General features: G+C 37.2%; 1 protein-coding gene across 1 annotated transcript in view; it reads right to left on the bottom strand.

Annotated features, from left to right (window-relative positions):
• EYS (eyes shut homolog) overlaps window positions 1–27,447 on the bottom strand; it is an 811,979-nt gene that overhangs the window by 34,601 nt on the left and 749,931 nt on the right. Inside the window, 4 exon segments of the mRNA XM_033053725.1 lie at window positions 4,048–4,192; window positions 4,389–4,555; window positions 9,035–9,217; window positions 18,095–18,267. Of these exon segments, the coding sequence (XP_032909616.1) occupies window positions 4,048–4,192; window positions 4,389–4,555; window positions 9,035–9,217; window positions 18,095–18,267 (668 nt within the window).

Raw genomic sequence — 27,447 nt, 5'->3', positions numbered from 1 at the left:
TTTATTTAATGAGTCAGAGCAGCAATTTGAGCCTGTTGTAGCAAGCACTATACAACCTTCTGCAGAGGGTCAGCTGATGAATGTGCCTTCCTTCTGACCTGAATTTCCTTTGCTGTGCCAGTTCTGGGCCCCTTTTAATGAGAGGCTGCCAACTATTCTGAATAATGGAGAGGTTTCCTGACACAGCCAAGTTTGCAAGAAGAACTCAAAGTTCCCAGCTTTGTGAGTTAAACTTGGCTGATTCTGAACATCTGAGTTTTATGCAAGTAAACTGAAATCAGACAACAACACTGTACACTCACAGATGGTATACTGCCTTTTTGTTTGCAATCTTTTGAATTGTGACTTCTTAGAGCACATTTAGGCTTTTCTATTATTAACCTTTTTTTACCATCAATTTATTTTATAGCTTTCACCTCAGTCAAGCAGAGCTCATAAACCACTAAAGAGCCACTAACAATGGATTAAGTAAATTTGAGGGATTATCATAAAATACATGACTTCACTCTTCAGCTTTACTTTCTCTTTATTTTTCTGAGATATCCTTATCACACAAAGGTTTTTTCCCATAATTTCTTGCTAGGATCCCTTACCCACTTGTAAGCACTTGATGCTAATTTGACTAAAAGGTATACAAAGCAGGCATTTTGAAGATGTACTGAAAATGCACCAAGAGAACCAACAGAAATAGATACACTGATAAAATATTTTCTATCTGAATGCAGTACTGAATTTACAGATTTCTTGTATCCTGCCTATCTTTAAATGCTTTCATTTTCCCCCGTTTTTCTTTGCTGTTTGTGAGTAGTGGGGTGTTGGGGGGTTAGTCTAGAATATAGCCCTGACGGTGGCTGCTCAGGACTTCTTGAAGCCGTGACCCAAACACCCAGAGGGCCTGTATGAATCACACAGCACTGAGTAAAAGCTAGTTCAGAACTCACTTTCTTTCTGTGACATCGGTGGTGCAGAAACATAGAGATAAATAGTCTTAACCCTGGCAGGTTTGTAATATATTCTAACTTATCATAAACTTAACCTTTGACTGAAAGACTTTACTTTTATCTGTTTGGATCTCAGCGGTGTCCTGGGTTTACTCTCTTTTTAAAAAGTGACCGCAGTACCTGGAATTTTATTTACTTTCCAAAATAATTTCTGTGATTCAGCATGAAAGAAGTTCTTCAACAGTTCAGCTTTGTGGTAAGGATTTCTTTAGCCTATTTACCCCTCCTTTTAATAGTGTTTGATGTCAAACAACAGATTACTTCTATAGCCATGCTCCATTCTGCTTAGGAACAGGACCACAGCAACAATCAGTCGCTCCTCTGCTCCTCAGTTATTTCTAGATGCAAGCCCTGGCTCTCCATCAATTGCATTGATAGTTAGAGACTGAATCCTGCAGTCATCGCAGTACAGAGCAGGAAACATCAGAACTCTCCCTCTTTTGTCCCTGACACCAGATTTCTCTCTGCCTCTTTCAGAGATGGAAGGGCTGGAAACTCAGCTGTAACTTTCAGCTTTTTCCTCATTTTGTGTAGGGGAGTCATAGTGCTGAGTTGCACACACATTTGAACATGTGTAAGTTGGTTTTATAATCCCACGTCAGGTTGTCTATTAATGACCAGGCTGAGTATTTTTGGCCACAAGACTTTCAACGACCCAAACCTCACATGTGACTTTCTAGAGCATCTGCAGTATGCTCAGAAAACTCTCAAGGTCCCTTAATTACACTGTTATAGGAAATGAAAAAAAGCTGAACACTCAGTAAACCATCCATTTACAAAAAGCTCCTGTAAGCCCTCAAGGAACCTCAAATTCAGATGAAGTGCAAAGAGCCTCGAAGTCCACATGAACTTGGCTGCTCATCTGAGCTCTACCTTTACCAGTTCCTTCAGCTTCTCATAGGTAATGAATGAAATTCTGCAAATTCTTTACAGCACTTTCAAACATCCTTCAGCCTTTCAAAAGGATCTCTAGGTGCTGATTCACACATTTCCTAAATTAAAAATTCCACAACTTTTGATTATTACATGACAATTTATTAAGAGCATTTGTTTTCAGTTTCCTTCTCCTCTGTGGAAATTACTTGAACAAGTGCTAAAGGCATGTGGGTCAGGGAGGAAATGGTCTGAAACTGTAGTTGTACAGAGTAAAAAATCCAAAATTATTGCACACTGACAATGGGGTCATTTAATCTGCAGCAGTAAGGCTGGTCTCAATGTTTCTTCATCCAGTAGTGATTTCTTACAAAGGAGAGGTGCTCTCTGGTATTAGAAGCAAAATGGCTTTAATAAATCATGTCTTTAAAAGGAGCCAACAGCAGAGTTCCAGAAGTCTGAGTGGTTTAATCAACTATATCCTAGATAAATTTATCTTGGCTGTCACTTCCAGAGTTTCTGTGAGATCCCTGCAGCTGCAGATTGGCTCAAGTAAAATAGCTCAAAATTTTCTTCTCTGTTAGTCATATTGCAGTTCCCACTCTGGAAAAAATCAATGATGTTTATTTCTGATCCTGAAGATCTTGAGAAGTGAAACTAGGGAGATTTCTGAGCTAGAAGAACAAATGAGATGCTGACTACGTAAGGAAACCTAGGAGGAAATTGGTCACAGGAAAGTGCAGATTCCTTGAAAGTCACTATGTTCTGGAGAACAGAGACAAAGTGCTGCTGGGAACAGGAGTATGGAATGATTTAGCAAATATAATAGACTAAATACTGCAAATGATAAGAACAAACAGAAAACTGTTTATGTGCTAGATGTTTGCCAGAATTTTGCAATAATACTGCTTTTTAAAGAACATGAAAAATCAATAAATAGCATGGTAACTAACAGTAAATGAACTTTGTGGGTTTTTTAAAGATTATTCATACTGAGTTTGTAAGAATTTGGTCATTAAAATACATTTGGAACATGAGGAACTTGGAAAATTCAACATATTTGTGGCTAAAGTAAAGCACCAGAGATTCCTGTTGGTCCCCCCTAACATTAGCATGCCTATAAAAAAACCAAAATTATTTCACGTATATTGACCGTATTAAAATAGTCACACAGATATTATGTCTTATCATATGCCAATTTGCAAGTAAGAGGCTAGGAGAGGCATAAGTGTACAATCCATACTTCCTGAAAAGAGTCACATGAGATGTTAATTCATATGACATTCTAAGTGAGCAGTTGACTATATTATATGAAATTGAATTTGAGTAAATTTCAGTGTAAGAGCAAAAAGTGAGGTAATGGCTGGAAATAAAGCAGTTACATGGTCTTAATGGAAATACAGTGTTTATGAAAATGAGTTTTATTGCTATGCTTGCCTTTCATAACATACCCTTAGTTTCATAACTGAGAACTCAACTCTGTTTTACTATTGCAAAATGTTTTCTTTTCATTTGAAAGGCTTTCCAGTGCTAAAATGAATTGAAATTTTACCTTGCAAATATGAAGAGCATTGTTTCTTTGGAAGTAAAGAACAAAAAGAAAGTGTTATGAACAAGTCCTCTGCTTTATTGCTGATGCGGTAGAAGTTGAAAATCGATTCATAAAGCTTCAACCTCAGTTTTGAGGTAAAAATTATTATCTGCTTGATAAATATTTACAAAAAGATATTAGCTAAGTCCTGTCTGGAGACCTAGACCATAATGCCAGGAAGAACAAAATCAGATTTCTTTCAGAAAGAGGATTTCAGTGTGAAAGCTGTTACCCAAACTAGCAGTGTCAGTCACAGTGGGAGAAGAATCTAAACAACTTCAGAAAGTCCTTTTGAAGTGATGCTGTAGAAAAAGGACACATAAGAAGAGATTACATGGCAAGCATTACAATGGCAAACTTCCACTTTAGCAGAAGGAGAAAATATTAAAATTCTTTAGCAAAGCCTCTTTGCATCATGTTTCTTAGTTATTGTAGTGAAATAATGAAAAAGCCACAGGAAATTCAGCCAAGGAGATTCTAGTTTGTTTCCTAATAAGACAGAGATTGTTTCAGTTGCCTATGAAAGAAAGTTATACAATCTGATGCATGTATTAAGAAAATTGAAAATTCTGTAATCTTTACCTTGAAAGCCGTTCTTAAATCTGGGTCCCTTTGGCAGGAGTTCTGGAGTATACTCACGATAGCCTCCTAAATAAAACTGACTGAAGACATTGAGTCCAACCAGCCTCCCAGGAGAAGTGCCAGTTTTATTCTTCTGATCATCCACCTTTCAATGAAACATTAATACTTGTTATACAAAGGGATTTACCTTTATTTAGGAACTCCTAGTGAAGAAAATCCTCCCAGCTTTATAGGGAAGCACAAAAAAAATTTAAATTTTCTATGTAAAATGTGAAAAAACACAGAGAACGCTTTAATCTAAAAGCTACCCTTCTAGCCTTCTAAAGGAATTACTTTTTTACCTTCAGCCAGCCTTTCTGGAGACTTCTGCCTAGATGGATGACATGAACATTGAGTGTCAGATCGAGTGGTTTGCTGATGATAGTTGTTGTGCCAGAACCTAGATTGTAGCTATATACCACTCTCCCATTACGGAGGCCTAACTCCAAGAAATCATCTCCATTCAGACCTGAAAAGACAAAAAAAGGATAACTACTTTTTCCAGATTTAATGAACACCAGTGCTTAAAATATACTCCAAACCCACTGAGAAATTAGCAGTTTAGCAAGATTTTACCAGGAAGCTTATGAGTTTACTATATATTTCAAATATTCTCAGTTTAACCTGTAAGACTATTTTCAGTATTCTTGTGGATTTAAAATAAAAGATGCAAAGATTTTAAACATTTATAAGATTTGTTTACAAAAGATTTTTTTTCATGCTACAGTTAAGGGAGTGATATCCACAAAACCTGTCAACCCTAGTAGATTTAGCAGTTGTCCTTCCCCCTGGAACAGGAATACATTTTCAACTTCCTTTAAAATCTTTAAAAAAAAAAAAAAAAAAAAAAAATCATGTTGCACAGGAGAATAGGAGCTGACTTAATCCTATTCCAGATGCTTTCAGCTTTTATAGGTACCTCAAAAGCCTCAAATCCAGAGGGCACCTGCTGCTCTGAGGCAAGGGGAGTGACAAGGATATGGCACTGAAGAAGCTCTAGCAGCTTCTATCAAGCTCCTTCAGCTGCCCTTGACTCAATAGCACCTGGAGACTTTACTGGACCTGCCCCTGATTAAGGCAGCTCTAGGATGTTCATTGATGGAATTTTCTTGGTCGGCCAAGTGCGTTAATTCTGTAAGCCTTCTTAACCTTCAGGTTAGAACTGATTTGCCAGTTTGCAGTAAATAATTTAATTTCTTTACACTTAGGCCTGCATGCTGTAAGTGTTACTTGTGCTTTTAGTAACTACAGTTTAAAATCTCATTTGAAGGATTTTACATCTGACATAAAGCCAGGAGTAAGAGTTCAGTTCCTGGACCTATTATGGTCATTCAAATAAACACATTTTTACACTGGCATCTTTAAAGAGCATTCAATCTCTCTTCTCATTCAGGCAAGACAGGAACCACCATTGTTTAGAGAAAAACCTGATCAACTTGTTTCTTTTTACCCCAACCTTTCTTTGTGTTTGGTAAAAGAACCAGGATACGGTGAACATGAAGAATGTTCTCACTTGTGCCTTAGGATGTCCTGAATTGAAATTCAAAGCCATTCATTTCTTTTTACAACTCTCTTGTGAATTCAAGCAATTCAGTGCTCAATTTCATGCCTGTACACTGTACTATGTTTGATATTTTCTTCTGTTTTCATAAAGCTGTCTTGGTTTTTATTTGTTTCAGGGAAGGTCTTTTCCAATTTATTCCTTCAGTGTCACATGGTGGCCCTCATTTCAAGTGTGTGTTTTGATGCCACCTGCCCCTGAAATTTTCTTCATTTGCAAAAGATAAAGTGGGCTTTTCTCCAGGACACAATGCTATTTATATTTTCCTCCCACTGAAGCTCTGCACACAGCTGCTTCACAGCCAAAACTGCCATATTCTCCTTATCTTATATTCTGGAAATAAATCTGTGGTATACTGTGTTTTTTCTCTACAGAAGTTTATTTTTTTCTATAGAGTTACTATTCTGATGAAATAGGAATCTATAGAAAAAGAAAAATAAATCCTTATTCTAAAGAATATAAATCCACTGCCTCTGTAGAATGTGTGCAGCTACATTCAGTTATATAAAACACAAACACTATTCATTTTTTATTACAATGATTTGTTCATGATTTATTCATAATGGAATGAAATCCAATTGCTTTCAGTTACAGTGGCACATTACCAGTGAAGGGCTTCCAAACTGAAAATAACAATTATTATTAAAAAACCTTTACTAAAGTTTCTATTTTCAGCAGTGTCTACAGTGTACTTATGTCATTTGGCTAGAAAAACTAGGGGAAGCACAATAAAGACAAACAGTTATTTAAAAGCGTTTCTGATTTTTTAAAATGATTTTTCAGAATTAAAGTATATTAAAGAAGTGCAACAGTGTCAACACTCTGCCATATTGACTTGATAGTGAAGATAATCATAGAATCATAGATTCTTGAGGTTGGAAGGGACCCTAAGATTATCTAGTCCCAACACGCACTGCCATAGGCAGTGATACCATCAACTAGATCAAGTTGCTCAAGGTCCTATACAACCTGGCCTTGAACTCTGTCAGGGTTGGGGCAGAATAAAATAATGTTAATAGTCTGCATAAATGAGACACCTTTTAACTTCATCTGTATATTGGGACAGAATTTCATAGTAACTCACAAGAGGTTAGCTATGGAATTGATGCGTGTGGTTTGGGAGAGACAACACTGGAGGGGAATCAGGGAGGGTGCTGCAGGAGAATGTTAGCTACAAGAAATGGGCTGAAATAGCGAAAGGGGAAAATGCAAATTAAGTATTAAAAAATGCTTCCTTACTGGCACATCACTGGCTGTGAAACCCTCATGCTTCTCCTGTTGAGAGCACTATTGTTCAAAACTTTGTAAATTGTTAAAACAAAATCTTCTTTGTGAAATAAATGACATTCGCTTGTTAAAATGTGGAGTGCTCAGTCTGCCCAGCCATTTAAACTAAGGAGAAAACTGCAAATTACCAACAGCATTTTACCATTTTACCATCACCTGATTGTTCTGTGTTTGTTGAGTCTTGCCCTTGGCAGTTGTGCTGCTGCTCACCCATGGTTTGACATGGGGATGCAGAAATGCCTGACTGCTGTACTGCAGTGTTCACACACACACTCAAATGATATACAAAGTAATAAAAAGACAGGTTGCTGCCTGACAACTGCATAATAAGCCCAGAATGCTAGTATTCTCATTAATAAAAATGACACCAGTAAGATTTAAAAAAAAAAAAACTCAGTTCAGCCAAATATGATTCCAAGAGTGACATTCCACAATGACTTCTGACAGTACAGGGTACACCCTGCAGGCAGGCCTTTTGAGACAAATTTTAGTGTAATGTTTTTTTATATTTAAGCATTTTTTTGTGTGTTCTCTTTTTATTATTGTAACTGAAAAAGAATGAGATTATTTCATATCACTGGTGTTCTACATTTCATATTTGCATTTTCTCCATCTTGAATAAAGACAGTGAATTAATTGGTATAATTTTTGTTTGATTACATTTCCTACAATTGGAAATGTTTCAAACAAGTGCTTGAAATTCAGTACCCAAGGCTGCAGAAACATGTCTGAATATGATGGTTCATTCTTGTCATTGAAAAGAATGTTCTAATGATTTCATTGTGTTCATATTACAGCAGAGCTTCTTATAAAAAATTAATGATGCAGACATTGGCTTTTGAATGCTGTTTTCTGAATGTAAAGGTTTTAGGTAATTTCAACTCTGTGCACTGTTTCTGCTCAGCTACCTGAAAAAGAAAGGCAATATTTCATCCACCCACAAAAATTAATAATTAGTAAGTGAAAGGAAAAGCTGCCTGGGAGTGAAGGGTGACTGTCACAGGAATGAAATGTGTCATGAAGAGAGTTCTACCTGGATGTAGTTAAAATAATGTGAATGTAGTTCAGTTAGCAGGATCAACCAAGTTTTACCATGTCTTTTGCTGAAGTTTGAGAAAAATCTTTGCAAATTCTGATTTCCACACAGATGGAAGCAGAGCTAAGTGTTGAGTTTAAACACATTCAGAGTATTTAATACCGATTTGTGTTAGGCTGATTTGGGTAATCAGCCTGATAATTAAGTACCAGGGTCTCATGGCACACTGAAGGGCAGTTGATGGGCTGAGCTGCACTAGCTAAATTTGACAGGATCTCTGCAAATGAAAAGTAGCAGACTTAATTATAGCATAGACAGATAAACTGCTGAGCTGTTCTAACCCAACAAGTTTTAGTTTGCATTGCAATACACTAACAGTCTGACTCCTGGAAGTCTACCACAGGGAGAAAGGGAAAGAAGCCTCAGAGAGTATAGGAATTTAAGAAAAGAAATTTAATAGAAAGGAAGACCTAAGAAAATATCAAATGTATTAACATAGCAAATAAGGGATCTTGTGTATCCTACTGATGCGATATATTGCAATTGTTTTGTTAGATATATATGTAACTGCATAATGCCTCCCCAAAATTGGTTTTTAATACTCTATTTTGGGAGTTCAGTATCTTAAAGCAGCAAATAATAATTTCTCCCCTCCTTCATCCTTCTGAAGCATTAATTTTCTGATACTGTTTAGCATAAGTGTAGGGTTCCTGTAGGTCAAGGGCCATATCTGCAAAACTCATGTGATGTTTCAGATATGGTAAAACAACTACTATAGTAGTAGAGACTTCTACTACCATACCTAAACACTACCTCAGATTAACTGTTGACTTCAATTACTGGAAGCAATTATATTTCCCCTTAATAAAAATAAACATTTATACAACCCAATTGATTACTCTATTTTTACAAAACAAAGCACTTTTGAATAAATTATTTGCCCACTAATGACATTATATCTTAAATAGAATCAAGAAAAACCTGTACATATTTTTATCCTACTTTTCAATAAGTATTTGAAAGCTTGTAAGGATAAGTGATACAGATAAAGCAATAAAGCTTACCTTGGCCCTTCTGCCCAGTGAAAAAAATCAGGTTATCTTGTAAAGCTGAGTAGTGGTTTGCCAACTGAAATTTCAAGCGAAATTCATAGTAGAAGGTGATATTTGGAATTGTAGAATAAGCTAGGAATGAGGTATAGCCAAAGACATCTGTGCCACTGAAACTTGGTTGAGTGATATTAATAGCTGGATTAAAAAAGAATAAATTCAGTGTTAGGGCAAAATGTTCACATATGTGTTTACGAGTTCTATTTCCTAGTCTGATTCAAAACTTAAAAGCTTATAAATAAAACTAATAATTTGATATGTTGTAATATTTTACACACATGCAGATATAGTTTGGCTTTCCTCTGAGGACAAATAAATATATTTTTCAGCTTTTGTAAATAGGTTTATTTTAAAAAATGAATTATTGTCACCTACTGCCATCTCCTGGATTCTGGGTAACATTGCTACAAATAAAAGTATACCATAATATTTACTCAAGACTTAGACAGAAAAAAGAAAATACAGAAATAAATTTTCATGTTAAAAGAAATGTCATATCTGACAGGTATTTGAGTGAAAGTGAGTACAAAGATGTGCTGATGAGGTTATGGAATAATAATTCTTTCCAGGTAGAGAAAATAAAAATAAACATCATAAAAGTATGAATTTGCAGCAAAGTGAATTAGGACCTACATGAATCACAAATAAAAACCTTCTTTATACAGGACGGGTGAAGAGTATTCAAAAATGTTTATTTCACCCTACCAAGTAAAAAGGTAACATTGAGTTGTAAATCAGAGTATAGTATTTCAGACTCCTAAAGATAGGTGGGCTGAAGTCTTTCTGCTCTGTATCCTGAAACCACTTCTCATTCTTCATGTTCTTTGTCCCTGGTCTTCATTGCCATAAAAGCTCAATGGTTATGAAATTCTAAACTCATTCTTTGTAAAATCAAGGAAGCACTTTTTTTCTGATTTAAAGGACCAGTAACCCTAGGACACTCAGAAACTAAATAATTTACACAAAATGAAGCACATTCTGGAGAGTATGGAAGAATAGAATATAGATCTCTCTACTCCAGGCCAGAACACAGTCACTAAACATTCTTGGCTCCTGGATATCTGAGCACAACCATTCTCAGAGCATCAGACAAGAACCAGCTTTCCTCAGTAATGTCCATCTTTGATTACTTGAGCATCTCCTCTCAGGTCTTTATGATCTTTTAATCCAGTTTTAACTGTGCCTTTTATTGGGACCATGAAGTACATTCCATAATATATCAGCATTATAGAGACTTAAGGCATCCCTGCCTTCCTTAGGTTCTGTAGGTGGTAATGGACACCATCATCCAATAGGTTTTGGGGTCAACAACTTGTCCAAGGATAACAACACATCAACACAAATTAGTGACATAATTGCCTAAGTAAAAATAACAGTAAATCCAGTATATCACTAACAGTGGGCTAAGCTTAATATCTGGGCAAACAAAGATTTATGTAATGCTAGCTTATCAGGAGGCCAGCAGGAAGCAGGGCACATTCCAGGAGGAATTCAGACCCATGAACAGATGTAGGAAATTTCAAATTCTCTGGTTGGATTGTCCTTATTAACTGTTGGCTTGCAAAGGCACTAGTGCACTTGTTAACTCGCTGCCCTGCTGGTGTTACCCAGCCCTGCTCCCCTCCATGCTGGCTCTGCCCTGTGCATACACACAGTTTGGATCCAAAGTGAAATGGTGCATGAGCACCATATGGAACTATACCTCCATCAGGCATGTAGTCCTGAAGGGGAATAACACTTTTTAAGGCAATAGGAGTCCCATGGGCACTTTTAATGGAAAACACTGCATACTATATTGATTTACTTATTCACAGTTTTCTCCACTGTACTGAAGAAGTTTCTCACACCTAGTAGAAGTCAGATGCAGTATTTAATAAACCACCCTATCCTTAGCAGGTAAGCACATGCAATAGGTGCTTGCAAATAGTCTTCCCTATGCTGGTCTCTGGAGAGTAAAATGTATTTAGAAATGTTAATTAGTACCAAGTACAAAACTTATATTTCTGGCTAACTCAATCTATATACCTTGACAACTATTCTATATTTTATCTGTCTCTGAACTACTACTACAGATTTTATGCCACGTTTTTCATCATGTTTCTTCTCCACATCAAGTATTGTTTGTCAAGTAAGCTTTATCCAATCAAATTATAAAGTGGAAGATCATTAGTAAATGTGTATCAGTATCTGAGATTAATTTCATGCAATGACCTTCATTAGACTGATTTCAATGCAGACTAGTTTGCCATACTCATACATATTTTTTACTTAAAAATTAGGAAAAAAAAAGAATGCAGACTGCAGAAAATTGCATAATCTTCTCCTTTGAACACAGTCCTTCTAAACAGTATCTGTAAAATGTTTGAGGCTGGTTGAATTAGCATAGGGCATAGATAACCTCTTTGGGTTATTTTTCTTTTCCAGTCTGGACAACATCCAAACTGATTTCTACTCTTGCTCTTGCAGTGCACAGTCAGAAGTGGTAAAGATCAGAGATGGGTCCCAACATCTTTGATTATGAGCCTTGTTCACATACTCCAAATTAATACTGTGACTAAAATACACATTACTTTGACAGAATACTGAAGTGTTTTATCAACTTTTCGTCCTTGATCTTGTCCTGTGTCTCTCTGTCAGTTCTATGTCATTCATCATTCTGCTTTTCTGCATTCCCAGTATTGAACAAGTAATAACACATGATATGTCCCATTGACTCACAAACAAATAATGACAAATTGTCCCATTATATAAATGTATCAATATGGTCGACTACTTACTTCCCTAACATTGCATATCTCACTGGAACTGAGCACAAAAAATGGGAGTTAAAAAAATTCAACTACAGTTTGAAAAAGACCTTAACAAAGTGAAGAGAATAAAGTGACAAAGAAAAAAGAGAATAATGGTTTTGTTATCTTTGAATTTTCTGTTTTGAGTTAAAATTAATGTTCCTTCAGCACTGACTGGCAATACATCTTGGACTACAGCTTTAAAATACAATGCGAAAACCAGGACAGATTAAAGAGATGGAAAGAGAGATGGAAAGAGAGGAAGACTTCTCCCGCGGAGGAACTCCACACTGGAAGGGGGAAGAGTATGACTAGTTCTTTCACTGAGGAGGAGGGAGTGGCAGAGGCCACATCCACAACCCCATCACCCTGTACCTGTTGAGGAGGAGGAGGTAGAGAATTCAGAAGTGAAGGTGAGCCCAAGAAGAAGGAAAGGGAGGAGACCAATATTTTAAGATCTGGTTTTATTTCTGATTACCCTACTCGTATTTGAATGACAATGTTTCCCCAGGTCAAGCCTGTTTTGTTCATGACACTAACTGGTTGTCATGGGATGAGCACAGACAACCCCTACCTTAGCCTCAGAATTCAGCAGAAACTTAGATTTAAGGAATAATTCTGGCCTACAAGTTCTAATGATGGCAAAACAGATATAATGGAGTCCTTTTCACAGGCTACAGTTCCTCACAGTATGGGTTTCCCATGGGTCACAAAACCTGGCATCCAGTGTGGACTCTTCTCTTCACGGGTCCACATGTTCTGCCAGATCCTGCCACAGCACAGGCTTCCCGTGGGTCACAGCCTGGGCTCCTCCATGGCCTGCAGGTGGATATCTTCTCCACAGTGGGCCTCCAGGGGCTGCAGGGGGACAGCTGCCTCAGCGTGGTCTTAACCATGGGCTGCAGGATAACCTTGCCATGCAAACCCGCTTTTCTCCCTTGAAGCTCTGGGAAATCCAAGGAGGAAAAGATAAGGGGTGCCAGAGCTGCAGGGTGGTGCAGTGCCAGCTGAGGGTTCAAGGTGATAGTAAAATATTCCTGATGTCTGGAAGACTGTTGTATCATGAGTTACTGATCCACTTAATGGGTCATTCAGGTGTATGACTTTCCCTCCCCACCTCCAGGACTTATGGATTCTTTTTAACTGTCTTATGGCATCAGTGATCATGGAGTCATCAGAGGTATACTTTGGGAAACAAAATTTGAAATAATAAAAGTGATTTCACTGCTCAGAAATGAAAATAGGGTTCTGAAAAACTGCTGCTACAGCAGTGACATTAATAGTGTGTGAGTGTGCCTATATGTGTTTTTTACAATTTTTATGACATTCCTCACATCGGAGGGATGGGGGAAATTAAGGCCCAGTGAAAACAAAATGACCCAGAAAATAAACTCTCTTAAACAGTAAGAAGAGCAACCCTGATCAGCATTCCCCGAGGTCTTTTATCACTGACCAGGAACCTTACAATGCAGATTGTTTTAGCTGAGGAAATTCCCTTTGGGCATCTGCTGTCACCAAACTCCACAACTCAGTCTGCAACCCCAAACAACTCTGAAGGTGACATTGTGTGCCAAACATAGCTGCACAGAAACAATTCGCCTGCAGGCTGATTTTCACTCTACAGAACTTGAAGCAAGTGACTATTCCCACTTCAACACTTTGAAATTAATTTTATACATGGGGGACTACATCCCACAAAAAACCTGCTGGAATTCTTTGGGTTGTGAAACATTACCGCAAGTGTTGCTCAGGAATGTTTCAAGGAAGAACCTTACATTTTGCTGTGAATGTGTGCTGTGAATGACCCTTTTCAGGGTGTGTTTGCTAAATACAACATCACAGTTAGGACTCTGCTTCATGTTGTCACATATGTGAACATGTGTGAAACAAAACCTGTGAAGGTTGGTCTAAAATACTGGAAATGACACAATTACTCATTTTAGCAATGCACACGCCTTTGAAATCCTTCTCCCTTTAAATTTACATTGGTACTTACAAAGTGCTTGCCCTTGATTCTCAGCTTAACAGAAGACCTCATGTTATGACCAACAGCTTCCTAGAAGAGCCTCGTTTCTTGTGCAACATATAATTACCAACAACACCAGGTGTACATTTCCAGTCCTGGTGAGTGAACTATTTCTGCTTCACTCACACTTAGGAGGCCATTACAATTCCGCAGTACAATGATACACTGATATTTACTATTTAAGATTTCTGCATCTTTCTTATATTTCAAAATTTCTTGCACTCAGATATTTCAAACATACTGATCTCATATTTTACAGACTATATCAATCTCCTGTAGAAAACAAGGAGATGCCTCCATTCTGTGCTTAGATAGAAGTGTATACAAAATAACAAAAAAAAAAAAAAGGCTGACTGCAGAGATGGTAGCAATTTAATAACTCTAATCAACTCTGTGATAGTAAACACTGGAGGAGATTTATAGTCTGCAAAAAACAAAATACAATCAACTTTTAGCTAATTTAAATGTGAAAGGAAATTTATCAGAGTAAGGTCTTGAATGCTGCCTACTTTCACACAAATCTGTTGAAAAGCCAGAGCTCAATAACTAGACTCAGTTTAACTGGAATAGATCCCTCTATCTGCAGTTTAAAGAAGCAAAGTCACTTGGGGCAATTAGTCAATCTGCCCATGTAGACACAGTCTCTTTTCCAGTGTTCCATATTGGTATTCTCCTGCCCTCTCCCCGACCCCCCAGCCAAGCTGGAAGTCACGGAGGCATTTAATTCTTCAAATCCACAGTCAAGTCCCACCCCTACCCCAGGAACCACCAGCCCATCACAGTCCACCTCCACAATCCCAGAGGAGCACAGAGCACAGAGCACAGAAGGACACAGGACCCAAATTAAGGATTCAGAGGAAGGAGAACCTTGTCCAGATCCCTCCCAGTACTGTCAGGATACCTTTAGCCCTAGTGTCAAGGTGTGACACGCCCCATGTTGAGCCATGAACACTGGATCACCTTTTGGACAGAGGGATGTATGGGGTGTGGGACACATGGGATGTAGGTGAAGAGCATTTTGGAAAAGCACAGGATTTATGGGTGTCTAAAAGAGGAAATCAGGTGATTTGGGAAGGAACAAGTGTGGAAAATAGAGGGATACAGAGAAACAAAAAGGGCCAATCACATGTAAATAGATCAGAATGCTTGTCTGGCCATATCCTCCACCTGATCAACAGGACCTGTACTCTTCTGTTTTATATTATCATCCCCCTTCTCCTTGGCCCATTATACTGCAGCTGTGTAGGTTCTTGAGAGACATTTCAATGTATAATGATCAACTTGCAGTCAAAATAACGTGGACATCTAGTGGTAAAAGCAAGAAAAATGTGTAGTGAGACATAATGCATCTTGTTATGTATATTTGGAAAAATGGACATACTTTTGGAAGCTTTTATTGATGTCTAAAACAAGGATAGCATAACAAATAAACTCAGAGCCATTTTTACCAGCCTGCTTAGATTGCAGTATGCTCCATCTGATTCAGAAATGTAAGAAAAGTCCTTGCTAGTCCCAGACCTTGTCTCTTCTTTTCCATATTTATATAGGTTTGTCTAGCAGAAATTACTATCTGTCCTTACATTTCTGCCTCACTTGTATATTACAATTGTCCTATTTTTCTTCACTTTTTGAATGTTATGTATTTCGCATAAAATGATGAATTTTTAACTTTTCATGTCAAGTAATTTGGTTTTTCTTAGTTTTTTCGATTTTTTTTTAATTTAATAGTGATGATGGTTTTATTATAACTTTTCCATACATACGTTGCTGTTGTTCTTAGTATGACTTCTAACCCTTTGGCAATTGGAGCTCTAATATGAGGAAGATCTGTATCTGTAGACTCATTTGTGGCTCTGTCTGCATCTTTATTTATCCTTACTTTGTCTTTTGCAAATAATCTCTATTGGTAGGAGCAACCAAGCTGGCACGAAATTGCAATTCTATTTGTTACATTAGTTATATTCATTTTATCAAATAATCACTGTGACATCTCACTTGTTCCATGTTGATGAAGACCAATCATTATTTGATAAACAGCTTTTCTTCAGTGTTTCAGACACAAAGTAGCAAGCATTAGGTTATAATCTGAATAGCAGAGACAATATTATTGTGTATCTTAAACAAAAGAGGATTCATTTAAAATGTGTGCTTCTATGCCTTAATTTTTATGGACCATTTATTTCTATTAAATTTATTATCTGGGACACACATTTTGTCATAGTAAACAATTAAGTTTGCCTTCTGTTTCTAAAACAATTTAAATTATTCCACCATTTTAATTAGGCTAGATATCATTATCTTCAAATATCTCCCAAAAGTATGGCTTTGATGCTGCTAGGGCAATCCATAAGGACACATCCATCCTCCACTGCATTGTGGCTCTCTTTGTCCCTTCTTTGTTTTAGAAAATGTGATAAAGGGGCCTCTTGCAACTCATTTTAAGACTTCTGTTTGCGCTCAGTTTATTTCTATTCCTTCTAAATTGTTAAGATACAGTTCAATAAAATAATTCTTCCTATTTCAATAATAGTTTCTTATGCTGTTGGCTGATTACCTTAGATTTATACCCAGTCCTGCAAAGATGAGTGCTCTTTCTTGTTTTGGTTGCTTATAGTGATGATCCAGAGAGTTTTCACTTTCCACTCATTAAAGCTGATTCTTTTTGTGCTTTCAAAAACTCCAGTTTTGTAGCCCAATAAAATGAATGAATTTCTGTACTTTCTCTCAGTTTAGGTTTTCAATTTAGGCTCTCAATTTTTATGTAGTCTCTCAATTTAGAGACAATTAAATATAAACAGTTGCAGAAGAGCCACATTGAACAACTACAGGGAAAATACATTAGATGATACTCAGTGTTGACAGATGTAAATTGGGGTAGATTACAGAAACAGTCCTAGCCTTAAATACAAAATAGTGGGCTCTGACCTCACCATCAGCTTTCAAAGGAAGAGGTGTTGGAAATTTTAATAAGCACTTTCATGAATATGTCAGTGTACTCATAAAAGAAACTAGAATGGATGAATTGGTTAAGTAAGGGCAGAGAGTAAAACAGAAAAATGTCAAACACTACTGCACAAAGCAGTGGCATTATCACACCTTGAATATAGTACCTTAAATCAGCTCTGGACTCTCATTTTAAAGAGGATGCAGTGGAATTGAGGAGGAACAAAGAAATGCAGCTGGGATGACTAGAGATGCAGCAAATGAAGTCCCAGTGTACTGCTACTGTAAACTAGGAAAGGTTACCAAGAAATTATCACGTTTTATATACTCACCTCTTCTATTTGCTATCAAGTACCATGGTTAGATGAAAACAGTTTAACATAAATGTTTATCTACTGAACATTTTGGAAATAAAAAATTTAAATAAGACTTAAATATGTATATGATAGGACAAAAACCAACTTGATCATTGTTTAACATTTATTTGAAAAGGCACTTCATGTGCACCACTAAATAAGATCAGAACCAGTGATTATTTTCTACATGTGGGTTGTTCAATCATTACTTCTTGCTGCATTCACTGTTATGGGAAAGAATACCTTAGATGTTCACACACAAGAATTTCTGACCTAAAACAATCATTATAATCAATGCTCAAGGAATAAAAGTCCTTCCTTTGACAATGTTAGTCAATGTTAGTATTTCCTTTGCTTTATTATTTTCACTTCATCCTGTCTCCTGTTTCACAGCAAAACACTTAGTAAATTTTAAATTGTCTTTCTTTTTGACCTGAAAAATTAATCAAGTTATGGTACATGGTGGTATTTTTGCAATCCAGAAAGTATTCTTTCTATACGGCGTTAATATGTAAAATGTACGAAGTAATACTTCTCTAAGTAGAGGAAAAATCAAACTACAGGAGAAATCAATTTCTCCAATGGAGCTCTTGCTTGAATCTCTCAGTTTTTCTCCAGGTGATTTACTAAAACATCAGATGCCACCTGGTATTTGACAGCTCCTCTGAATAAAACTTCTTCCCTCTGTCTACCTTTCTCTGGCTGGAACTTTAATGAAACAACACATGGGAAGGGTGATGAGTTTAGCCATTCTTTGCATGTGATCAGATTTAGAGCTGCTTTTTAGGTGGGGAGGTGGTGACTTCAAGTGTTTTACCAACAAAGCATTCAAACTGTTTCTTACCACAGCTTCTATGAATGATAAAAACCATGACCAATGCACGAAGAAAATGTTTCATACCATCACTGCAGAGGATGCCTGACCTTCCATACGGACACAAGCAAACAGCATCTCGCCTGGACTTTGGAAAACACGTAGCACCGTTTCCACATGGATTTTCATCACAAGTTGCAAACTGGCAGAGTTTTCCAGTGAAGAGTTTAGGGCATTCACAATACCAATTTTCTTCATCACTGACAAATTTAAATTAAAACAAACAAACAAAAAATTGTAAGTACCAAAATTCACTCAAAACAAGCAGAATAGGAATTACACTTAGAGAAAATCTGTAGCATCTGACTTATGGTTGTGATAGATCTCTTTGTTTTTACTGGTGTTCCTGGCATTAGACATGCCAGAATTCCATATGAGATGACAGTTTCTGTTGGGTTTAATATGATATTTTGATTTTTCTTTCTTTTGTTGGTGGGATATGTGACTTTTCTAAGGTCTCACTAGTTGTTCGTGCTGCTGCTTTCACAGCATAGTCAAAATAACTGCTACAGGAAAACAGGTCTTCTATTATGTCTGTAAAAATGAAAAGTACGTGAGAACATAAAATGAAAATTACTAGTTTATTTTGCAAGTGGAAACATCATTTTCTATATTCAGGTACTGCATATGTCTTGTACGTATACAGTAGAATGCAAAAAATCCTGAAATATGAACACTTGCAGTAGTGATTTTATTGAACTTGATACAGAAAAACAGGTAATATCTCTGCTATCATAGAACTTATGTTCTCAGTCAAGAAAGAATATTAGAATAGGCAAGGATAAAAATAAACTGTAAACAGTCTTGAGGGTTGTCAAAACTGATGTTTAGAAATGTACATATTCTGGTTGTAATAATTTTTTTATAACATTCAAAGGCAGCACAATGAGAGATATGGTAGGAAAACAAAAAACAGATAGGAAAACAAAGAGTGCAAAACGTTCCCATCTATCACTTATTAAAAATATTATTTCACAAAAGGTCTTATTTGATTTTCCCTTATATTATGGCTAGAAATAGATGGCAGCTAGATAGGTCAGTTCATGTGATTGCCCAGTATCCCTGTACATCCTCAGTATTGAACAGAAATATTTACTTTTTACTTGAAAAGGTCACATGTGCCTGTGGGTATGAATGCAGAAGACATGGCGCATGTTGTATCAAATCACACTCATTGGGGATTTCCAATAATAACATAATCACTAGGATGAGCACTGATAACATTTCAAATACATGTGATTTCTAAAAATTCACTATCTGCTTATAATATTTATGCAATCAGGTTAAAGAAAACAATCTGGAGTGAAAGACCTCCTGTATTTTTTAAAGGAGGGAAATAAGTAAGTCTTGTGACAGTTCTTGCTCATAGCAGTTGATTAGAGTGTTCCTAAACTGACCACCTGCAGAGTTGGGGAGTGAGAATCTCAGCTTGAGTGTCTACCAGAATGAATCTCATGAATAATGCCTCCAGACACCTTTGCAAAAGAAAATTGCTATCAGCTGCAATAATAAATTTCTGTGTGTAGCCTATTCTATTTATAGATCTGCTGCAGACAGCAGGAGAGGAATCTAAATGAGCTACTGGATTGCTTTCATTTGTGCAGCATTGAGAACCCTGCTTACAGAGGTTTAAATATCAACATTACACAGTTCAACTAATTTTAAAAAAGCATCAATAAACTGAATTATTCCTGGTTGGTGATGATTTTTAGTTATCAAATGTGTTTCGGTTTGTTTATAGAAGAAAAGGTAGATCATCGCTGCTGACTGCCGTAAGATACAGACTTTAGCCTTCACCTTTGAAGAAAAGAATTTCATGCATTCTTTTAATGACCTGTGTATGCCTATATTGTCCATTTCTTTTTATAGTCTTACTTTTGCTGTTGTGGGGAAGATTAAAATTAGCAGGCTTCATAACAAATAATGAGTAGTTCATGGTTAACAAAATGAGCAGTGTTATGACATTTTGCTATTGGTGCTGTAACATTCTAATAACAAAGAGTGATTCCTGATAAGGCAAATAAAATAGTTTTTTAGAAGTACTACAAAATAATATAAAACTTGAAAACATAACAGCTAAACGTATAGAAAGAAAATTATCGCATCAATTTCACAAAGCCTCAAATAACTTATTCTCTTTCAAAGGATGCTGTAACTGTACTAGGTTAGGAGAAGGACAAGATCTCCCATATTCTACTGAATTAATCTCAGATGCAAGAAACATTTAATGCTTGAATGACCAAGAACTTCTCCCAGGTAGATTTCATAATTTCATGATGGCCTGCTATCCTTTATAAACGCAAGAAGCAAATGATAGGGGGCAGAAAATCAGAACAGTAACATCTTTTGCCTGTGCTGTACACTTGTGAATGACTCCAAGAAAAACTTATTGGATAATTACATACATGAGCTGAAGAAAGTGAAAAACAAGAAAAATACCAGAATATTGAAGCTGGTGAACAAGAAACAAATTTGGAGTGTTTTGCTGAAATGACCATATTAGTGTTTGAGTTCAGATCCAGAGTATGCTTTTCAGAAAATCTCCTGGCTGGCTCTTGTTGAAATACTTTGTTCCACATTTTGTTTCTAGAGTACATGAACTGAATTTCTTTCTGATGAACCTGAACCAGAAGATTGTCTCACACCTCAATTTGCTTCAGCTGTATGGACTTGACATTCATACTCAGACCAGGTCTAGTGTGAGTAAAAGCTTCCTGAAACATGAATAATGGGGACGTTGGGTCCTCAGCACTAACTGACTGGACCTGCAAATCTATGCCTACTGAACTACCTTACCTACTAATATGGATGCAGATTTATAAGCCATCAAAAGAAAATCATGCAGCTATGGTATATGTTACATACCAAAAAATCCCTCACAATTTTACTGTAGAGCACTGACAAACTCCAGGAGTAACTAGAGAAAAAAACTCAAACAACCCAATTATTCAGAATCATTTGAAGGAAGAAAAGAAAGACACAAACAGTGAGAGAAAATGGGAGAAAAGACAGAAATAGTATGGAAAAAGAGTGAAAGAGACAATAAGAATATTTCTAGAGCACCATTACCTCATGTCTCCAGGCTTACGATATAGGGAAAAAAGTGTGGGGAAAATGAACTATTCCCTGATAGTCTTATAATACTCTGAAATGGTGAGGGACATACTTTGTATTACCATTTCTTATGTTAAAATATTCCTTTGATCTTTGGTTTAGATATTAGATTGTAAAGAAAGTCACCAAGAAATATTTGCATGATATGACATGGCATTGGTAATTCAGTAACACAATTTCTCTCCTTGAATCAATGTTACATCAGTGACCTGATTTAACGAAATCAAAGTGTTCTATAAGGTTGACAACTTTGGGATGCCAACCCAGATTGTGGTAACTTATTTATATTAATTATTACACAATACAGAGGAGACTGGATTTTAATACATTAGCAATTCAATAACAGATGTATTTAAGCAGCCATTAAAACTCTGCTTTTGATGTAAAGCAATTCTGTTTTTGAAAGAAAATATTAAAATCCCTCTTTACAATGTGTCATAGACATCATCTGTACTCTATTGACACAGTGTTGTGTTTGTCCGAAGCAGAGTATAATTTTCTATATTCCTGTGCTTTTTTCATCTCTAAAGTGGGTGCACAATGAAAGCACTATATGTGTAATTTTATGCAAGAGGGCTTCCCTGAAAGGAAGAACATGCAACATCCTTTAATCATGATCTTTAAGGTCCCTCCCAACACAAAACATTCTATGATTCCATGGTTGTACTGTTTGTCACAATGGGTTCAATATTTAATGACATAGGCTCTTTTAGTGCCCTCCTTATATTATCTGTAATGAAGCTATGGAGCCTGGAGGGAACAACTCCTTCAGTCAATAAGTAGTAGATGTAATTCAGTTTATTTTCAAGTTGTTACTATTATGTTTTCCTAGCACTCTTGTTTTAAATTACTGGAAAATGAAAGGACCATAATACTTTTTCAGTTTAAGCTTTAAGTTGAATTATGCTTCATTAAATTGCTTTCCAGAAAACACCAGTGTAATGTAAAGGCAATTACAATCTTCCTTTGAAAGCTTTGTGTAATAGACAAATCCACAGAAACTCACTGCAGGCAGAAGGATAACCTTATCTCATCAATAATCTTAAAAATATCAGGGACAATATATAAAGGAGGTGTTTCTTCCTTGTTCACACAGGTGTTTTATAGTACATAATATATCTGCCAATCTTTCCATCTATTATACAGTTCCCAAAATCAATTCAGCTTTCATGCTGCTTTAGTACTTTTCACTCAGTTTTCCTCAATTAAGGTACCTTGTCTAACTGTGAATTATATTGTTGTCTTTACTGTTTGGAATAATTTTTCTGGTGTCTGGAAGCATAATTCTGCAAGTTCTGACAATTTGCTTTAATTTGCTTTTCCTTTCACAGAAAGCATTTTTATATTGGATTTGTGTAGCCAGGTTTTGGTAGTGGCAGGGACCTACAGGGGTAGATTCTGTGGGAAGCTGCCAGAAGCTTTCCCCATGTCCAGTAGAACCAGTAACTGGCGATTGTGACATGGACCTGCCACTGGCCAAGGCCAGGTCCATCAGCAATGACTGACTGCAGTGCCTCTGGATAATGTTGTCAAGAAGCAGGAAAAAAGCCTCGGCAGAAGTGCGTGCTGGAGCAGGATCCACAGGACCACAGCTCCATGGAGAGAGGAGCCATGCTGAAGCAGGTTTGTTGGCAGGGCTTGTGTCCCTGTGTCTTGGGACACACACTAGAGCAGTTCCTGAAGCACTGCAGCCAATGGGCCTTCTCACAGTGATGAAGTTCACAAAGGACTGTTTCATGCAGGAGGAATTCCCACACTGGAGCAGAAGAGTGAGGAGCTCCCTCCAACAGAGGTTTGTGATGAAATGACTGCAACCCACATTACCCATGTCCCTGTGCCACTGTGGGGGTCAGGTAGAGAATTCAGAAATGATGTTGAGGCCAGAAGGAAGGAAGGGGTGAAGGTGACTTAAGATTTGGTTTTATTTCTCTTTACCCTACTCTGATTAGAGTAAATCAATCAATCAATCAATCAATCAATCAATCAATCCCAAGTTAAGACTGTTTTGCCCATGACAGCCTGACCCATGAGCCTTTCGTTATATCTTCTCTCCCTTGTTCAGCGGAGGAGGATAGAGCAGCTCTGGTGGGCACCTGGTGCCCAGCCAGGGTCAACCCACCAAAATTTCTAAACTGCTTTTCTTTATATAAAGACTCTCTTTAAACCAAGACCAAATCACTTGTGAATTAAGTTGGTTTAGAAAACTCATAGGGAAAATGTTTTAAGATTGGTTGTGTGCAGTCATGGGGGAACTATTTGTCTTTAAATTTTCTTTGAGGTAGACTTAGAATTATACTGGTTCTGTTGCAGACTAAATAGGCCCTCACTTTTAAAAGATACTTTTGAATTATTTGATTTAGATTAAAATATTGGAGTGGAAAGGTTACAATTCCACTTCAAAAGGAGAACATGAGGGACAAAATGGTTCCAACATCTTGCTTACCTCTTGTCAACATAGGAGAAAAAGACCCTTATGCACAAACTGATTCAACTCTAGGAGAAAATTAATTGGTAGAACCCAAATAAAGCTTTATCCATCCCAGTCAGACAGCAGTGAGCATCTGTTCTATCTTATCCTTATGCATACGAGTTTCCTTGAGCAAGAATACACTCTTTACATAATACGTTAATTGTAAAAAGTTCCCTGGAGTTTGATTTAGCTGTGATTTAGGAAGGACAGAATGGAAAAAATGAAGGAAGAGAAACTCTTGCTTATTGGCAGATTATTTATTTCAGACCTTCAAAAATGCCATTATTTTCAGGAGTTCAGGATGACTGTAATTGATTTTGCAATGTACTAATTGAGCTTACTAATGCAGTATTAACTTTTCAGGATCATGAAGCCTATTCTGGGGTCTTTTATAAACACTCTTTAGACTCCATTTTCCACTCACTTTGTCAACATGCAGGACTCCATAACCATCCCATGAAGGATACACATCCATTAAAACGTATGATGCATTAAAAGTTCTGCCTGATGACATGTCAGTTATGACCATTCCTGTCACAAGAGGATGCACAATTGTGGTGTCAAGCACTTCTAGATGCATAACATTTAATGACAGGTGGTTAAGGATCCCTCAGAAAAAGTACAGCAAGTAACGCTTGGTAAAAAAATCTGTCTGGGCAGAAATCCATTCCCTGGCCACATCTAGGAAGAGAAATAATGATCTGTCAAGTTGGATCCAGTGGAAGGGCTATAACTTGCTCTGACATTACTCCTTTCCCCTATTTTGGTCTTTTCGGTTAAATCTACATTTTGTCCTTCCTTGTGTTTATGAAAAAAATCGTCAATGGAAGTCGACATATGCTAAATGTATTTAAAAATGAAATTTTTTTTTTAAGTTTAAAGGCAATGATTTTGATGATAGAAAAATTAGTACTATGTGAAACACGTCCAGGGAAGCATATAAATGTTTTCAGCAGCATAAAGTGGAAGGCAGATCTCAGTATTTTACTGAAATCATATGCAGCCTCAATTCTGTTTGTCTTTCAAAAATCTATCATAATTCCTTACGACTGAAAATTTCCAATTGCTCCCAGCAGTCCCTAGGGCTCTAAGCAACCTTTGCTTCAATATCTCTACTATTTGCAGCAGGACTTGGGAGTACCATACACAAAGCAGTGACACTGAACATTGGTCGGCACCATACTGGTCGTTGCACTGCTTTCATTGAACTTGCATTGTATACTATAAATTCTATTGGAAATTTAAAACAATCTTAAAGGGCAAAAACATTAATTACAGTGATTTCACGATTACAAACCGCACTGACTATAAGCCGCATCGCCCGGTGTTGGCAAACATTTCGTTCTTTGTCCATACATAAGCCGCACCCAATAATAAGCCGCTCTGTTTTTCGCAGGGAGGACCCGTGTGCAACAAAGTTGCTAAATAGTAACAGAATCGTGGCATGGCGAGGTTTACTGGCTCAGCTCGGGCTGTGAGGGCTCGGGGCTGGGCCAGGTGGTCCAGCTCAGCGCTGCCGCTCGGCAGGGCCGCTCGAGGCCGACTGCCACCACTGCTGGGCTTGCTTGCCCCAACCTGGCGCTGCCCCGCCGTGGTAGGGGGGCACGGAGCCCGCCGGCACCCACGGCGGTGGTGGGAGGTGGGGATGGAGCCTGCTGGCACCCAAGGCGGCAGTGGCAGGAGGGGACGGGAGCCCCCTGCCTCCCCCAAGCCGCGGGACCAGCAGGAGGAAGCCCCCTGCCTCCCCCAGGCTGGGCTGCTTGAAGGAGGGAGTCCCCCACCTTCCCCACCCCCCGCACTGCCTGCACGGAGCCAGCTCCACCTGCGGCCCAACAGAGTAACCAATTTGTAACAATCACGCAGTCCGGGGTTTTACTGGCAGGTTACTCAACTCAGCACCTCAGTTTGCACTTCCAGGGTTGTAAATGTCAGAAAATTATTCACATATTAGCCACCGCTGAGTGTAAGCCGCATTTCCGGTGTGGGAGTAAAATTTTAGTCAAAACGGTGCAGCTTGTAATCGTGAAATTACTGTACTTCGAATTTAGATGAATTTATAGGTTGCAGTATTTTCCAAGATTTCAGCTTCATTATAGAGCAGCTGCAGTTTGCTAGAGTAATCATGAGGAGACAGGTAACAAAACTGTAGGGCAAAATCTTTAATAGTTTGGAAAATAGCAGCATTTACTTTAAATACACAACATAATCACTCTGAATTATAATGGTTATATTCTAAATCCAGAACTGTCTTCCTTGGAAAGAGGGAAAAAATATAGTGCAAATCTAGGTGCTCATTATACTTTTCTCTCTTTATCTGTTTCTTACTAAATTATTTTTGTTTTTCTAAAAGAGGTTTTTTATTTATGTAGTTATAATTTTGAACTTTCATAGAGGCAAACTAGTCCATTCTGAATTCAACTTAGAGAAAGCTAAGTTCTATAACCATTTCTTGATGGCTTTGTCACTAGTTCTACCAATTTGCAACTCTAACAATCAGCAGCTCAGCACCTCTTTCATGTCTATTTAGCACCCATTACTTTTTTTTTTTTAAAAACATTCTGAATCACAGGGGTTTGATCATCTGTACTTTCTTTAAAGCCTGATCTATGCACAAGGCTGGAAGACACAAATCTCTTAAGAGCTCACATAAAAGGGTAAGTTAAGCTTTGAACTTGCAGGGCATCATCACCTTGCTATGGTGATTTTCCCTATTCAACTAATTTCTTATACCTCTTGGTAATTCAAATATAAATCCTTCTGTTCAATCCTGGTATCTCCTCATGTCCTGGATTCAACTCAGCCTCTGAGAGTTCCATTTCTAGCTCAACATAGTAGAGATAATTTTATCCTATGCACATAATATAGTGTAATATTTAAAGATAAGATTTTATGTTTATAAATATATAAAATGTGTTCTAAGCTATGAATGAAAATAGCAGTTACTAAAGTCTCTATGAAAAGTTGATGACATTGCAAATAAAGACCAGTAAACCACAGCTGCTTCTAAAACATTTACCATTCACCTTGGACATTCCTTTTTCTAACTATCCTAAAAACACCAAAAGAGAGAAATTCTGAAGGAATGAACTTCATGGAGGAAAATCTGAATAGAATCTTTCTTTCATGGTTCATCTTTCCACATTAAATCTTCAACTTATTTTTCTCAATGATTGCTAAAATAACCTTTGTACATTGCTTGTTCATTTCTTAATGAAAACACAAAACTGGGGCCACAGGCATATGCTCTGCTTTTTCTCTGAACAGCTAACAGAGACACAAGGTGGGTCAAGAGTCACATCTTAGAAGGAGCAAGTCCCCATGGATAATGTTTTTACATGGAAGGGAATGACTATGAGTCATACTTTGACCCAACATTTTAGCCTTAATGAGAAAGATGTATCTCTCCACTTTGCCTCTAAATCTTGTACATAATATCTAATATTTAAATTCTATTATTTTCTACCCATGGGCCTTGGGTGCTTTTTGGTTTTTGTTTTTTTCTGATTCATTAAGTTAAAAAAGGAGAAGATAATATTCCTCCACACAAATCATGCCTCAAAGCCTTATTTGCAAACTAGCATCTGTGTTTGCACAGTGGCCAGTGAAATGTAACCCTTTGTTTCCTCTGACTATACATCACAGAAAATATGATTCTATAATAACATATAGTAATTTATATTAAAAAATGGACTGGTACCATGTCATGGTAGTTAACATATTAAAAATGCACCACTGATCTAATCAGTAAAAATAGCACTGCAGAATGCTGCCTGGACTTTAACACATTTTTGAAAGA

The sequence above is a fragment of the Catharus ustulatus genome, chromosome 3, assembly GCF_009819885.2.
Source record: "Catharus ustulatus isolate bCatUst1 chromosome 3, bCatUst1.pri.v2, whole genome shotgun sequence".
Classification (NCBI taxonomy): Eukaryota; Metazoa; Chordata; class Aves; order Passeriformes; family Turdidae; genus Catharus; species Catharus ustulatus.
The sequence above is the reverse complement of the archived record's forward strand: the minus strand, read 5'-3'. Positions and strand labels throughout refer to the sequence as shown.